Genomic DNA, 17,909 nt, shown 5'->3' on the forward strand with positions numbered 1-17,909 from the left:
GAAATTTAATCCATCTATGATATTTAGAAGCAGAGTCTTTGGGAAGTGATTAGGATTAGATAAATTCATTAGATTGCAGTCCCCATGATTGATTTTCGTAGCTGTATAAGAAGAAGGAGGGAGACCAGGACACACATGCATATACTCCCTATCTTTTGCCATGTGATAATCTGTGCCACCTTGGGACTTTGTCAGCGAGAAGACCATCACCAGATGCAGTCCCTTGACCTTGGACCTCTAGAACTGTAAGCCAAAATAAGCCTCTTTTCTCTATAAATATCCAGCTTCAGGTATTTCATTACAGTAATGCGAAATGGTGTAATATACCAAGAAAGCAGATGAGTCTCTTTGAATGAAGGTTAAATAAAAGGTAGAAACCAGTCTGGTGTGATGCTGCGCACCTACAATGCCAGCTACTCAGGAAGCTGAGGCAGGAGAATTATAAATCTGAGGCCAGCCTGGGCAACTGGTGAGACCCTGTCTCAAAATAAAATTAAAAAGGACAGGGGATATTGCTCAAAAGTAGAAAGTTTGCCAAGCATGTGTGAGGTCCTGGTTTGGATCTCCAGTACCAAAATCAAAAACCAAACAAACAAAGGCAGAGAGCTACCTACTTATAACACAGGGTTTCTCTCGATCTTTAGCACTGTAGATATTTAAGATCAAATAATTCTTTGTGGTAGAGCTATCCTGTGCACTAGAGGATGCTCAACAGCATCCTGGCCTCTACGAACTAGAAGCTAAAACTTGTCCCAGGCATGACAATCAAAAATATCTCCAAGGCTGGTAGTAAAGTTCAGTGGTAGAGTACATGCCTAGCACTCAGGAAGCTCTTGGTTTGATCCCCAACACTGAAAAACAAATCAAAATAAACAAAAACCTGCATCCCCAAACTCTCCAGATGTTGCAGAAATGTTCCCTGGGCAAGACTATCTCTTGACTGTTTCTGGGAAATGGACCAGTGAGCCTTGAATCTGCTGTCTATCAGAACACACATGGTCTTTCCTACTATACACATAGGAGCAGACTCTGAGCTTGGGCACCACAGAAAAGCAGGGAGAAGTACGTAAGAATAGAGAACTTCTCCAGGTCTCCTTCCCAAATCTGTAAGGTTAAGGGATTTTATCAGATAATCTTAAATATTTCCCACTTCTGATTCCCCAATCTTTGAGTCTAAAAAAAAAAAAAAAAAATCATCCGTAAGAGTTGGTGAGAGAACATTTAGGGATCAACTCTTCATACTACTCCAATTTCAGATACGATAAAAACATAAAGTTCGTTACTTTCAACTACATATCAGATCACGTTTTAAGCACTTCCTATAAATATTAATGTTGAAGTGACTCATTCATTCATGCAAAACTTCATTAAACACAATATTTACTGAACAAAAGATGGAGTTACAGTTTGTAACACAGAAACAAAATAACAATATAAGGTTCCTGGCCTTAAAGAGAGTGCCATGTAGTTAGATTAAAAAGCTATATAATGGGCTAGGGATACGGCTCAGTTGGTAGAGTGCTTGCCTTGCAAGCACAAGGCCCTGGGTTCGGTCCCCAGTACCGCAAAAAAAAAAAAAAAAAAAAGTATATATAATGCCATATTTTCAGTGTAGTGACTACAGTAAAAATGGAATCACAAAGCAGCATAAAATTCAATGTCCAATGAGTGGTAGAGACAATAAAGCCCTTGGGCTGGGGTTGTGGTTCAGTGGTAGAGCGCTTGCCTAGCATGTGTGAGGCACTGGGTTCCATCCTCAGCATCACATAAAAATAAATAAACAAAAATAAAGGCCCATCAACAACTAAAAACAAATATTAAAAAAAAAAATGCCTACGAGGTCAGGAGGGTAAGTTGATTAGGAAAGGTTTTACAGAAAAAGGTTGATAAATCCTATGTGGAGCATTGAAAAATGTGAAGATTGTAGCAGGAGGAAAGCAGGATGTATTATGAAGGGAGCAATGTGAACAAAGATATAAAAAATATACAAAATGTTCTAAGGGGTGAAAAAATAGATATTCTTTGAAATATGGCTACATACAGGAAAATGATAGAAAACAAGGATGGAAAAAGAGATTAGGAGGTTTCTAAATGCAAGGTTAAGACAACATGACAAGGAGGGTCTGCTTTCAGGAAGGTCAGGGTAGATCCTTTCAGCTCATCCCTTTCATAGGTAATTACTATATATTCGAAACAAAATGTCAAGGCCATAAAGAACAAAAACAAAAATTAAAGAACAGGTAGAAAACACAATCTGACACTAGAAAAAAGAAAATGACTTGGGTGGGGTTTCCTATTTTTACAGCTTTTTATTCTTCTTTGGCTAAAAAGAGGCAGTAGTTGGTATTATTCAATGATAGATAAAAACCCAGTGGGAATGTTCAGTCTTACAGGCTTGAAGAACTGGACAACAGAGTTTGGGGTAACCGTAATAGTTAGAAAATGAGGGGGAAATCTTAGAAAGTAGACACAGAAGAATCCTAAACTATGGATAAAAAAACTGGGCCCCATCTCTGGCTAATCCTTCATCTATATCTGTATCTACATCTATATATAAGACACATTAGAAGTAATCCCAACTAAGGCTAAAAAACTAGATGAAATTTAATGTTTATCGCAAAGTAGAGTTTGAAGTTTGAATTTAGCCATATTTTCTTCCTGACGAAAAAAAGAAACTAAGAAAAATCAATCCTCTTTTGAAAAATACTGCACAATTCAGAGTCTCTGCAATGGATAATCCAAACTGTTCACAACACTATTCAAAATTAATAGACCATGAAGGATAGGAAAACATGACCCATACTCCAACAGATAAGACCTGAGATGATTCAGATGCTAGAATTAGCAAATGAGTATTTAAAGCAGCTATTATTAACAAACTTAAGGACATAAAGGGGTAAAAAAAAAAAAGTTTGTAAAGAATTCAAAAACTGCCAGGTGTGGTGGTGCACACCAGTAATCCCAGTGACTTGAAGCCAAGACAGGATGATTACAAGTTCAAGGGCAGCCTGAGCAACTTAGTGAGGACTTCAGTAACTTAGCAAGACCCTATCTCAAAATAAAATAAACAGGGCTGGGGTTGCAGCTCAGTAATAAAGCAGTTTGTCTAGCATGTGTGAGTCCCTTGGTTCAATCCCCACCACTAAAAAAAAAAAAAAAGGAGCACTGGTGATTTATGTAACAATATCAAAAGATCTAAATACATGTAATTATGGTTTCCAAAGGAGAGGACGGAAAGAATGGGGAAAAATATTTAAGAAACAAAACCCTCCAAATTCCAAATGTGATATAAAAAGACATGAACTCATAGGTTTGAAAGGAGGATAAATAACAGAGAAATAAACAAAAAACTCCCCTAGAAAATAAATAATAAAATGATATTCTTAAATCCACCATATCAATAACTATATTAACTGTAAAAGGACTAAAAAGTCTAACTAAAAGGTAGAGACTGAATAAAAAAGCAAGCCCTAAAATATATGTGTCTATACCCCATATACTTTAAGAATAAAATCAGATATTTTGAAAGTTACAGTATGAAAAAAGATATACCATAGAAACAGTAAGCAAAATAAGGCTGGAGTGGCTACAATAATATCAGATAAAGTATATTTTAGGACCAGAGAAGGGCAAATCACAATGATAAAAGACTTAATTTACATTAAGACTAAGAATCATAAATGTGTATGTGATGAATAACAGAGTTTCTATATATGAGAAGCAAAAATTTAAAGAAATAAATGGAGAAATAGAAAATTCACAATCATTGATTTTAATACTTTTATATCAATGAAACAAAAAAATCATTAAAAATGTAAAGTATATAATAACAGAGTATTAATATAATTTACATTTATTGGACACTACAATCAGCAACATCAGAAAACTTATTCAAGAAATTGTAATTCCTGGGGGTGTGCTCAGTTGTAGAGTGTTTGCCTAGCATGTATGAGGCCCTGGGTTTGATTCCCAGAATCAAACACAGAAAAAAATTATAATTTCTGAACATTTCCAACTTTAAGTCATGAAAGTAGTAAAAGGAAGGATTAGGGATGTAGCTCAGTGGTAAAGCATGTGCTTGGCATGTGTGAAGCCATGTGTTTGATCCCCAGAACCAACAAAAAAAAGTAGTAAAATGAATTAACATAGTCCACGTAAGTTTTTCTGGACTGTAAAGCTTCAGAAATCAAAAACAAGCCTGGTGTGATGGCACACACCTGTAATACCAGAGATTCAGGAGGCTGAGGCAGGAGGATCACCGGTTCAGGCTAGCCTTAGCAATTTAATGAGGCCCTAAGCAACTCAGTGAGATTCAGTCTCAAAATAAAAAATAAGAAAGGCTTGGGAATGTAGCTCAGTGGTAGAACATCCCTGGTTCAATCCCCAGTACCAGAGAGAAAGAGAGAGAGAGAGAGAAAAGCGGGGGGGAAAGAGGAAAAAAAAACCACAATAATTAACAAGAATGCATTATTGCCAGATGTGGTAGTTCACACCTGTAATCCCAGCAGCTAGAGAGGCTGAGATAAGTGGATTACAAATTCAAGGCCAGCCACAGCAACTGAACAAGATTGTCTCAAAATAAAAAAAATAAAAAGAGCTAGCAATGTAGTTCAGCAGTAAAGAGACCCTGGGTTCAATCCCTAGTTACCTCCCCCCAAAAGTATATTATTGACTATTATACCCAACTCATGATTATTGCATGGTAATGGAGAATAGTGAAAGTCAATTCATACTTCGGGAGACTCGCTATCTTGTTTCAACTCTTTCCCTACAAATCTATTTCCTGAGTAAGAAACATGACATGCACCTGTCAAGTCTTGAACTTCCCTGGTAAAACTGAGTCCTGATGATATTACAGGTATACATTATCCAGGTAGGCAACAATCATGGGATTTGAGGAGCTGGTTGTTTCCAAGCTAAGAGGCTGAGATATCCAAGGATGTAAAAAGTATTCATGAAGGGTCTTCAAGAACTATTCATTTTTCAAAGTCTAACAAATTATACATATATCTGTAGCAAGGCTATACAGTTGAATCTTAACTGTCACATATTAGCTTTGGTCAAATTAATGTTATTTTAAATATTTTTGTTATAGATGGATATAATTATTTTATTTATTTATTTTGGTGCTGAGGATTGAACCCAGTGTCTCACACATGCTAGGCAAGCGCCCTACCACTGAGCCACAACCCCAGTCCTTGGTCAAATTATTAACACTATAGTTCTCCCTTTTGGTTGGTAAAATAGTTTAATAATGTATGTCTTGGAATTGGGTACATATTAAACAAAATAATCTATGTATAAGCATGGTAACACATGTAATCCCAACTACTCAGGAGGCAGAGGCAGGAGATTACAAATTTGATGTCAGCCTAAGAAACAGACTTTGTATTAAAATGAAAAGGGCTGGAGATGTAGCTCAGTGGCAGAGTACCCTTGGGTTCAATCCACAGTGAACTCCCTCAATCTATGTATAGTTCCTCTTAGGGGACCCATCACGGGGTAGGCAACTCAACAAAGCTAAATTCTTCAATTTAAAAAAATGACATAATAAGCAAGGCACAGTGGCGCACACCTAGAAGCTCAGGAGGCTGAAGCAAGAAGATCACAAGTTCAAAACCAGCCTCAGCAATTTAGCAAAGCCCTAAGCAACTTAGTAAGACCCTGTCTCAAAATTAAAAAAACAAAAAGGGGGCGGGGCTAGGGATGTGGCTCACTGGTGAAGTGTCCCTGGGTTCAATCCTGGGTACCATCCCAAAATAACATGATAATTATACATATTAGATGGTATAGTGTGGTAATTTGACACATGTATACAAAATATAATCAGCAATTAGGGTAATCAGCATTTTTATCTCCTCAAACATTTATCATTTCTTTGTGTTAGAAACCTTTGAACTCTTTTCTTCTAGTACTTTAATGAATCATGGACTATAGTCACCTTAATGTGCTACAGAATATTAGAACTTATCCCACCTATCTAACTATATTTTGGTATCTATTATTCAATTTCCCTCCTCTACTTCCCCTCCCTGCAAAAGCTAAATTTAATTGTAGCAAACCAAAGTAGCAATTCTGGTTATCTTTTGCTGATCAAAAACTCTAAGTGGCTCTATGAATTTAAAAACAAGAACACTAAGTTAATATTTAATGAATGCAGTTTATTTTTTAGGCATATTTCAAAACCAGTGGCCAGAAGGAAAAAGTCACAATTATCCTTAATGTGAGGAAGGTGAAAAACTTATATACAACTAGCATCAAGAATTCTCTTTAAGGGGCTGGGGTTGTAGTTCAGTGGTGGAGCACTTGCCTAGCAAGTGTGAGAAACTGGGTTCGATCCTTAGCACCACATAAAAATAAGTAAAATAAAGGTATCGTGTCCATCTACAACTAATTAAAAACAAAAAAAAAGAATTCTCTTTAAGCCAAGCAAAGTGGCACACAACTGTAATCCTAGGAGCTCGGGAGGCTGAGGCAAGAGGATCATGAGTTCAAAGCCAGTCTCAGCAAAAGTGAGGCACTAAGCTCAGTGAGAGTCTGTCTCTAAATAAAATATAAAAAGGGTTGGGGATGTGGTTCAACAGTTAAGTGTCCCTGGGTTCAATCCCCAGTACAAAAAAAAAAAAAAAAAAAAAATTATCTTTAAGAGGCTGGGTTGTAGCTTAGTGATAGGGCATTTGCCTAGCAACAAGAATTCTTTTTCAGCTGAGTGTGGTGGCATATGCCTGTAATTCCAATGGCTTGGGAGGCTGAGGCAGGAGGATGGCAAGTTCAAAGCCAGCCTCACAAATTCAGTGAGACCCTGTTTCTAAATAAAATACAAAAGAGGGGCTGGGGATGTGGTTGAGTGCCCCTGGGTTCAATCCCGGGTACAAAAAAAAAAAAAAAAAAATTCTTTTTTAGTGCTCTCTTATACTATTTTATTGGAATCTACCCTCCTATCTCCTTATCATCTCTGATACTGAAAGTTACTAAACTTCTTTCTGAGGGTCTCATTTTATCTTACTCATCTGTCATGTCCAAATCTCCGATATTCTTCATAGATTTTGTCCACCAAGTACCAAGCTGAACTAGCTAAATGTTTCACATCCGTAGTGTTCATAACTAACCAGTGTCACATGTCACTGTTGGAAACTTTATTACCAGAGACAAGTATTACAGGATGATGCAGATTCCAGCAGCCACTCTTAGTAAGGCATTTCCTTCCTGCTTCCTGGACCACCCATTGCCTGGCCAGCACACTGACATTACTGTCTTGCACCTTCTTGGAATGTTTTCTTCCTGGTAAATAGGGCCTGTGCAATAAGTACCTCATTTCTATCTGACTAAAGACTAGAAGAGAATAATGAGGTCTTTCCCTAAGCCAAACCATGGCCCTGATTCACTCCTTTAGATCTCATACACTTCTTAAATGTTTGTTACGGGGCAGGTGCCAGTTGATATCCTTTATGTACATTACAAGCAATCCTCACAATCCACTTAGGTATAAGTTATTGTTTCAGTTGAGAAAAGTGGGGTACAGAGAGGTTAAATAATCTGTCCCTGGATATTCAGGCTATTGTGTGTTAGAGCTGAGCCCCAGGCAGATCTGACTTAAGGATCCTCTTAACCACCTCACTGGGCTTCTCCATGCTATCTGAGCTAGTAACATTCAAGTCTTTTTCCAAGAAATAAGGGAGTTCTGGACACAGAGTGCCCTTATGGGCATTCCAACACTGATAAAAAGAGCTTTGTCCCTGAAAATTTGTTAAATGAGGTATCATTTTACAGTGGAATATCTAATGAGTTCTCTAGAGAATGGGACCACTTGTCAGAATTCATCATAATTTTCCCCAGAATATCATTAAATAGACTAAGCTCTTTGGTGTTTTTTAATACGCCTTAACTAATCTAGCTAGTCTCATGAATAACTGCTTAACAGCCTTATTTCTAAAATCTAAAAAATCAAACTGTTTTCATAACTAAAAATGAATTACTGAGCTAAAACCATTCTGGTATTAATTCACAATAATTTCTTATCTAAGATACTACTTTCAGATTGGAAGGAAGCAGTGGGAACTCACTTTTTTTTTTTTTTTTTCCAACTGGGGGTTGAACCCAGAGGCACTTAGCCACTGAGCCACATCCCCAGTCCTTTTTTTTTTTTTTTTTAAATTTTTTTAATAGTTGTAGATGGATAGCATGCCTTTATTTTTTAATTTTTTTAATAGTTGTAGATGGATAGCATGCCTTTATTTTGTATGTGGTGCCGAGGATAGAACCCAGTACCTCACACATTCAAGGCAAGTGCTCTGCCACTGATCCACAGCCCCTATCCCCAACCCCTTTTTAATATACATATATATTTTTTAAGAGACCGGGTCTTGCTGAGTTGCTTAGGGCCTCGATAAATTGCTGAGGCTGGCTTTGAACTCAAAATCCTCCGGCCTCAGCCTCCCAAGTCACTGGGATTGTAAATCATGCTTTTTTTCACTGCCTGGTTTTCCTTTGACCTCCCTCATTCTGCCTCCCTCAGAGTCTGCAGATGACCCCTAAGGCACCTCTAATGCTGCCGGAAGAGCTAAACATCATAGAAAGTCATAGTATCTACAGATGCCGCTTCTCCTAAATAAAAAATTCTCAGGTCCAAATCCCCAAACTTTAAAGTGGATGAACATTTAAAAGCAGCCAGACTGGAGTTGCAGCTCAGTGGTTGAGCCCTTGCCTAGCATGCCTGAGATCCTGGGTCTGATCTCCAGTACTGGGGGAGGGGGGGCGGGGACAGTCAAATTTTCAAATTTTAACCACTTTTAAAATCATCCCCCAGCTGGGCACAATGGCACATGCCTGTAACCCCAGAGACCTGGGAGGCTGAGACAGTAGAATTGAGAGTTCAAAGCCAGCCTCAGCAAAAGCAAGGTGCTAAGCAACTCAGTGAGACCCTGTCTCTAAATAAAATACAAGAAAGGGCTGGGGATGTGGCTCAGAGGTTGAGTGCCCCTGAGTTCAATCCCCAGTACCAAAAAAAAAAAAAAAAAAAGTCACCTCCCACTTTAAATTTCAAAAATCTAAAGGATGGGCAAAAGCATCCTTGCTACCAGTAAGTATAATCTGCAGTGAAAAATAAGACTTTGATCCTGCCAAAACATATAAAATCAGTGCTTTTTCTAAGTAGCAAAACAACCAACACCCCCTGAAACACAAGTGGCATGAGAATAAGAAATTTCTTGAAACACAAGTCTACAATGTTGAAAACCCCCAAATGATCATTTTCCATTTTCTAACAACTGTCCTGTTTCTCTTCCTCTGCCAAATTTATCAAATGTGTGAGCCACCTATGTCCTCCTTGCCCTTCCAGCTATATCTGACTCTGCTGATCTACTCCATTCCCCCACAAAACGTCCCTCTTGGTTCTGATACTCCAGAATCCTACCTGCGACTCTCTGACCACTCAGTGATAGAGGCTGCGAATTATCTTCCCCTTCTTCCTCAGTAACAGATGTCCAAAATAAAATTTAATTTTTAAGCTTCCCTTGCAGTTAAGAGCAGGGCAATGCAAAACAAGCCAGAGTGGTATACACAATTGCTGGGTATGTTTGTTGTTGTTGTTTGCAGTGCAGGGAGTCAAACCCAGGGCCTCACATATGCTAGGCAAACCTCTACAACTGAACTGCACCTTCCCACCAGTCCCTTGGATATGCATCTTTAAAGAAAGATGGTACTTTTTGGGTATCTTTTTCATTTCTTTCTTACGTCCTAGAATGCAATATAACTAGAGTTGAAGCAACATGATAAAAGCCTGGGTTCCTGACACTAGAACACCAGGAAAGTTGTGGTCTATCTTCTAGGAATTTTTTCATGAGAGAGAAATAAATCTATCTCTTTTAAGCACTGTTATTTTGTTTTTTGTCACTTGCAGCCAATCCTGGTCCTTTCTAATGCATAATTCCCTATTTCTGCATATTCTGTCACTTCAACTAGATTGTATGCTCCTTGGGAATACAGGTTCTGATACTGTACTTTACAGTCCCAAAATACTTAATGACTGACCTAGATTTCAATGAACTTATTATTATATAATTCTGGATGAGACATTCTTTTAATATTAGCTAGGAGTAGAATATAATGGTAAGTGAATAAAAAGGTCAAGGTAAAAGATGATTTAGATGTTGTCAGTTACTTTTTTCTCCTTGTTTGTGTTTTAGTATTGGAAATCAATTCAGAAAATAGGAAAAAGATTGAAGAAATGGAATATTGTTCAAGAACATGAAATAATACCTATAAGGCTATGTTCCTAAGTGGAGTTTCACTTATGTTTCCTAGGTTGGCTTTGAACTCCTGGGCTCAAGCAATCCTCCTGCCTACTCCTGAGTAGCAGGAGTGACAAGGTTACAAGGATTCATCACCATGCCTGTCTTGCAGATTTTTTAAAGAGAAACCTAGGGCTGGGGCTATAGCTCAGTGGCAGAGCACTTGCCTAGCATGTGTGAGGTACTGGGTTTGATCCTCAGCACCACATAAAAAAATAAACAAAATAAAGTCACGGGTGGGGTTTGTGGCTCAGTGGTACCATGCTTGCCTAGCATGTGTGAGGCACTGGGTTTCATTCTCAGCACCGCATATAAATAAATAAAAATAAAGATCTGTCAATAACTAAAAGAAATATAGACATATATATTTTTTAAAAATTAAAAAAAAATAAAGGCATGCTGTCCATCTACAACTACAAGAAAAATTTTAAAAATCTAGGGGCTGGGGAGATAGCTCAGTCAGTAGAGTGTAAGTACAAGGCCCTGGGTTTGATCCCCAGCACCCAAAAAAAAAAAAAAAAAAAATCTAGAATATAGGGATAAGATTTCAACAACTCTTTCAATTGCACAGGTATAAATTATTAGAGCAAACTATCTTTTCTCCTATCCTCTGGGTTTCCATGAGGGTTTTTCTCTAAACATTCTCCTGGCCTCCTACCTTCCTTATGTAACTCACCCTCCAGGAGGTGGATAACTTAAGTGATTGATTACATTTGGAAGAATTTGTCTGGTTCAGCAATTTTCTCCTCTCATGGTTAGTTATATGCAAGAGAGATGTTCTGCAGTCTCCCAGAAGATAGTCAATAAAGGCAGGTCAAATATTCCTCATCCAATTCTATTTACCTTTGACTTACTTTGGAACACCTTTGTTCACACTTATCTTACAAGAACTTTAGCCTACTTTCCATCCCATCAATCATTAATTTTGAATTAGTGGAACTTAACAGAAAAATATTTTGTTTCCATTAGTTTTCAGATATAGGGAAATTGTTTAGCATGAACAATGAACCCTATGTTTCATTTGTCCATATGGTGAAAGTGAGATTCTAATGACTAAATCACCTGTCACCAGTAAGGCATCAACAATTCCCTGGTGACCTAATGGAATTCACAACCCTTTCTCAACACTCAATTTTAGATGAGATAATAATGGGGCCAAATGCACCCCTTGCTAGAGAGATATTCATACTGTTATGAAAGTCTCGATATAATAGACATTATAATAATACTCATGCATTTCTGCAAGAAAACTAGATGTTTATATTTCCCAAGAGGTAGACTGGCTTGTACTTGCTCTTCTAAATTATAAAACATTTTCTTTCTACTCTGATCAGGGAATAGAAGACAAGAAGGAAGATAAAATTATTTTCTAAAGACTGGCTTTGTGCAAGGCACTAAACCATGTATTTTATACATTTTAGCTGAAGTAGGTGAGAAAATTGTGATGTACAAAGTTTGATCTAACTATCTTTTTTTCTTTATTTTCTACCTTCCTTCCTTCCTTCCTTTTTTTGGTACTGGAGATTGAACCCAGGGGCACTTTATCACTCAACCACATCCCCACCCCCCCTTTATTATTATTATTATTTTTTTTTTTTGAGACAGGGTTTGCCTTAGTAAGTTGCAGAGACTGGCTTTGAACTTGCAATCCTCATGCCTTATCCTCCCTAATATTACATGCATGCAGGTGCATGTCACCCTGACTGGATGTGAAGTTCAATTTATTGCCCAGGGTCACTCAATAAGTGGTAGCTCCAAGATGTGAATTCAGGCCTGATTCCAGAGTCCACACACATACTGCCATACTAGAAAGCCTTCCACATATCCTGTTCCCTGCCAAATCCCCTGCGACAATATTGATGACTTAGTTCCATTTTATCTCCTAAGGACTCAACCCAGTCTGTCTATGCTAAACTTCCAAATCTATTTTTTACTTCTGTGGTCTTTGAAACTACCTGCTTTTCTATGGTAGACTACAAAAATATTTTGTAGCTCTTTTTGTGGGGGGCAGGGGTTACTGGGGATTGAAACTAGGGGTGCTTCACCTTTGAGCTACATCCCCATTTCTTTTTTACTTTTTTTATTTTTGGGAGAGGGTCTCACTAAGTTTCTGAGGCTGGTCTTGAACTTGAGATTCTCCTGCCTCAGCATCCTGAGTTGTGGGAATTACAGGTGTGCACTGCCATTCCCAGTTACTTTGTGGCTCTTCTGCCAAGAGCAGGAGTCTATTTCCCTTCCCTGGGTTGATTTGCTTCGACCAGTAGAAAGTGACAGAAGCAATACTGTGGGAGTTTTCCATTTGGGCCTTAAGAAGCCTTGTAGCTTCTACTTTTGATTCTTGGAATCCTCCACCAAATGAACCAGTTCAGGGTAAGCCCGATGGTGAATGAGACCACAGAGTTGAGAAGAATCATCCCAGCTGAAGGCCCCCAAGCACAAAGTTATCCGGCCAGCTGACCAAGACCTGAAGATGCACTCAGCTAGACTCAGCCCAATTTACTGACCCACTGAATTGCAAGCAGATTGGTTATTGTTTTAAGCCATTAAGTTTTGGGTTGGTTTGTTATACAGCAATGGTAACTGAACCTAGATTCAGAGACTCTTTGAAGTTAAAAATAAACAGATATAGGTACAGAGGTCATTGTAAAGTTTACTAACGATGGCTTATTCATCTATTCTGCTTCTTACAAATCCAATCTGATTCACGGTTAGAAAACCCTTTAAACTCAAATGGGCTGTTTCCAAGTAGCTAATGATAAATTGGCTTCCCTTGCCATATATTCCTCAAGGCAAGAAAAACATTTCACAACTGTTTGTATTTCCTCATGGTACCTAGCACAAAGCCCTCTTTTTTTTTTTTTTTTTTTTTTTTTTGGGGTGCTGAGGATCGAACCCAGGGCCTTGTGCTTACAAAGCAAGCACTCTACCAATTGAGCTATCTCCCCAGCCCCACAAAGCCCTCTTATTATTATTATTTTGGTACGAGGGATTGAACTCAAAGGTGCTTAATCACTCAGTTACATCCCCAGCCCTTTTTTATGTTTTATTTAGACAGGGTCTCCCTAAGTTGCTCAGGGCCTTGCTAAATTGCTGAGGCTGGCTTTGAACTGGTGATCCTCAGCCTTCCGAGCCGATGGGATTACAGGCATGCACCAGTGCACCTGGTCACAAAGCCCTCTTTGTATCATATATCCTCAATAACTTTTCTGAATCAATAAAGTGAGACAATTTTAACCTCTAAGGAATTCAGAACTTTCCAACTACTTTGAAGCATAGTGTAGAGATAGACCTGGGAATAAAATTTGGCAACTTTTACAAGTGATGGACAAAAACCATGTATACTGGCAATACCCGGGGTTATGAGACTTAGTCCTTGAGTTTTAATTACATTATTGTTTGTTTCTTGGTGCTGGGGTTAGTACTCAGGCCTTACTCTTGCTTAGCATGCTTTCCACCACTGAGCTATATCCCCAGCCTCATCACTACGCTGTTTTGGTTTTGTGGTACTGGGAATTGAACCTGGGGCACTCTACCACTGATCTACATCCCCAGTCCTTTTTTTTTATTTTTAGGCAGCATCTTGCTAAGTTATTTAGGTTGGTCTCGAACTCTCAATCCTGTCTCAGCCTCCTATGTAGCTGGTTATAGGTGTGTGCCTCAAAATCTGACTAAACTAAATGTTTTTTTTAAAAAAACATTGTTTTTAAAAGCAGTTTCTAAGTTTTGGGAGAGAGTTCAGGCCAACTCTAGAATCAGCAATTTAAATATATACAAAAGGCTTTATGGTTTTCTGTACTTTCTGAGCATGACTAAGTTTTAGCAAAAAAAAAAAAAAAATTGGAAACAAGTCTCATATCTAACTGAATGGTGCTTAAACATGGACTAATGAATTCCTGTATTGTATAGAAAATTTCTGGAACACCATAATTCTGGAACAACATATCACAGTGTCTGAGAGAATGTCACTTCATAGACAAAATAGGCTTTATCTGTAAAAGATCAGAGTTGACTTGTTAAAATTGAATTTGCCACTATGGTTTTTCCCCCTTTACATCAAAATGTTTTTATTAACACAAACATAAAATCAGCTTTTCACACAAACAAATGTTTCAAGGTTAATGAGAGACGGAACTCTAAATACCAATAAAAGAGTGTTCCATTACAATAACTATCATCAGCTAAAAAAGACTAAGGCACAAGAAAAGCAGTACCTTTCAAAATGACCCTGCTTTAAGATTCTAGAGCTCAGGCTGGAAGTATACAGCGGTAGAGCACTTGCTTAGTATGTGTGAGGCCCTGAATTCATTCCCTGGTACCAACAAACCTGAAGCTTAAAAAGATGCTAAGTCACTTGCAAAAAAATTAAATTGTACTTGGTGTCTGAGTTGAACAATGGTTACTCAAAAATGCTGTGGCATCAACTGGACATTAGTCACGTTCACTCACAAATCCTGGTGGACAAAAGAGGTATGGCTCACCTATGCAAAAATAAGGATGATCTACAACATGATTCTGAACATTTTTTTGCACTTGGGGTCTTAGCCAGAGAGACAAGATTTGTAAATAGAAGGCCCAAATACAGAGTGTGACAGAAACCACTGCATAGTCTCTGGAGTTTGTAACTATTGTTGTCCACAACACTCCCTCCATTGGAGCCTACTGTTTCTCCAACCTTGGTGGGGAATGTTCCCTTAGTTCTTAGAAGATTCGAATTTCATTCTTTCATTCAACCTAAGTTTGTTGAGTGCCTACTATGCCAAGTGCTATTTCTTAGGAGATGATTCAGCTATATATCTTCCTGAAAAAAGAGGGAGAAGAGGAAGCAAAAAATAACAGTAACTTAAAAGCTTGCTTAATCCATGCAAGAAACAATACATATTTCTGAAACATACATGTAGATATATTTGTATTTCATTTAGAATGAATTCAGTGAAAAGTGGAAAAATATCTTTCAAGTACCTGTATCCCAATTCTTCACTGAGATGGATCATATGAAGGATATAGGATTCCTTGCTTGTTCCAGTGAGGCCAGGCAACAATAAGATAGTAGGTCTGGTGCTGCCATCCGTATAGCACACACTGTTATCATTATCAAACCAGTCCAGTGAAATCTGTCCTCCATCAGCAGTTTTAATAAGTTCACTGAAAGGAGCAATTGCAAAGACACTACTCATCTAGTGTTTCAAGTTCTTTTATAATTTTAGTGTCTTAATACTATAAACGCATGCCATTATTTGGTCATCTCAAGATAACTTTTTTCAGCAGTCACACGTGCACACCTATATACAATTTTCTTTCATTACAAAGATGTTACAAAGATTAATACCATAATGTACTTCCAGCAGCCCAAGTAAAAGGTTGTATATAAAAATGAACTTGAAAGCACTTCAAATATTTATCTTAATCATTTCCTCATTACTCTAAAATATCTAGCATTTAACCCCTATTTGATTGAGGTCACTCAGATAACAGGGAATTCTGAATAAGAAAAATGCTCATCTGATCACTGCTTAGCTCTTTTGACTCAATAAGTCCCCCCACAGAGCACACTACAAAATTTACTTCTTAAATAATTTAAAGTACTTCTCACATAATATCTATGAACTTAATAGAATTTGCCCAAATAGTGCAAATTTCAGGCAACAAAAGGAACTCCAGGACTACATGACTCAGGGAAATTAATAATAGGCACCATTTAAGTCTCCAGGTTAAAGATATATTCTGGATCATATCTTTTAACACCTCAAGGATATTATCATCAAGAACCCATTTTGCTTGTCAACATGAAGCCCTTTTACACTAAAGAAGTGCAGCCCAGGGGATGGGGATATAGCTCAGTTGGTAGAGTGCTTGCCTTGCAAGCACAAGGCCCTGGGTTCAATCCCCAACACCAAAAAAAAAAAAAAAAAAAAAAAAAAAAAGTTACACATCAATGAGTTGGAGCATATATCATCAAAGGATTGATCAGTCAGAGACTGAGGCATGACAAACTGGAAAACATTAACCCCCAAACACTTCTCTCATTCAGAAATAAGCAATTTGCGTTAGGGCACAGCAGCGGCAGGGGAAAAGCATAAAGCAATACTTTTCTGCAGCTGGAAGTAGGATGAAAGATATCCCTTCCATTTTCCTTCTTTCTGTTTGATATACTTAGTAAACCTGCGATTCTAAGAACTGGAGAACTGAGAGTATGCAAAGCAGGAAAAAAAAAAAAAGAAAAAAAAAAAGATTTTGAAAAACTGACTGAAAATGGACATTTACTTACTTCCTATACTGCACCGGCGGCTTGGAAGTGATGAAAGGTCTCAGCAGTGTCTGTCCTCGACTTTCCCAGCACCAGACCGTAGGGTAATACGTTTCTGTCACCACTGGACAGTGGTTCTGCAGGAAGCGGCTGAAACTCTCTCCTCCCGTCACTAACTGGGGTTTCTGAAGGGAAAGTCATTATCAAAAAAGGGGTCCGGAAAACAGCAAAGTTTCTGCCAACCCTAAACAAGAAACCGGTAAGCTCTGTCCTCCTCGCACACGCAACCCCTCCGATTACATTTCCTGGGAGACTGATGCAAAGAATCCAGTCACAGGAGTCTTAAACAGTGGTCTATCAAATCCCTGGGGGGGAGCAAAGAGTTCAGGTAAGGGAGTCATTCTCCAAAGTGCTACGGCATGCGGAGCAGCGCTGGGTAGCGCCAGCGCTTGGAGGTCAGCGGGTCAGGGCTGCGGTCCGAGGACCCCCCGCCCCCCAGCTCCAGGCAGGAGGTCAGGGGCTGGTCAGCTTTCCCGCGCGCGCTCAAAGGGCTCCATCACATTCGCGAGCAGCTCGCTCGCCCCGGGAGCTGCCACCCTCCGTTGCCCTCGCTCGGGGTCGAGCTGCCCGCGGCCCTGCGCCTGGGCGCCCGCGCCGCCCCCCAGCTCACCTTGGCAATGCTGCTCAGGTAGTAGCAGGCATAGGCGACGCTGAAGCCCAGGATCAGGGATAAACCCACCCCCGAACCGAAAAATCCAACCCGGACTTGGTGCTCCAGGTAGAGGGAGAGCTCCCGGGAGAGCATCCGCAGGTCCATGGCTAAGCGCTGCATGGCCCGGGGAGCGCGGTGCGCCGCTCCTGCGGCGGGAGGAGAGCCGGTCGGCGAGCGGGCGAAAGCGGGTGCGCTCCGCCGGCGCCCTCAATTAGAGCGTCTCCTGCCGGGGGGAACGCGGCTTCCGCCAACGGGCGCGGCAGAGGGGCCCCGGGAGGCGTAGCCAGGTCCGCCGGACGCCGCCGGCTCCGCCCCGGCCTCCCCGAGCCGCCCCCACCGCCAGCCACTCAGGAACCTTCCAGAGGCGCGGATCCCAGCCCAGCCCGAGGGCGGGCGGACTGGGGTCTGCCGGTTCCGTCGCAGGCAGCCGGGGCAGCCCCCTGGCGTGGGGAAGGAGCGCGTGAGCCCACTTGCGAGAAAGAAACGGGCTGGCCGCGCTGCTTCGGGTCGGGGCGGCACCTGCCCCGGTGACCTTGACCGATTCCGCGCGGGTCTCGGTAAACTAGCGGTTTGTTGTGAACGGGAAGTGTGCAGAAGATAATGAGAGGAGCTACCCTGCGAGGCGAAAGAAGCCTCCATCCGCAGGAGTTAGCGTTGACTATCG

General features: G+C 39.9%; 1 protein-coding gene across 2 annotated transcripts in view; it reads right to left on the reverse strand.

Annotated features, from left to right (window-relative positions):
- The window catches only part of ABHD3 (abhydrolase domain containing 3, phospholipase), a 49,862-nt gene extending 32,328 nt beyond the window's left edge, over positions 1-17,534 (reverse strand). Inside the window, exons 1-3 of one of the 2 annotated variants that reach the window (XM_079108353.1) lie at positions 17,204-17,534; positions 16,555-16,718; positions 15,249-15,431 (exon numbers count right to left, since the gene is read on the reverse strand). In XM_079108353.1, the coding sequence (XP_078964479.1) occupies positions 15,249-15,431; positions 16,555-16,718; positions 17,204-17,365 (509 nt within the window). In that variant the 5' untranslated portion in view covers positions 17,366-17,534. The remainder of the gene's footprint in view (positions 1-15,248; positions 15,432-16,554; positions 16,719-17,203) is intronic. The other variant, XM_079108352.1, reaches the window with a different exon arrangement.
- Positions 17,535-17,909: the final 375 nt, after the last annotated feature.

This window comes from Sciurus vulgaris (assembly GCF_902686455.1).
Source record: "Sciurus vulgaris genome assembly, chromosome: 13".
Classification (NCBI taxonomy): Eukaryota; Metazoa; Chordata; class Mammalia; order Rodentia; family Sciuridae; genus Sciurus; species Sciurus vulgaris.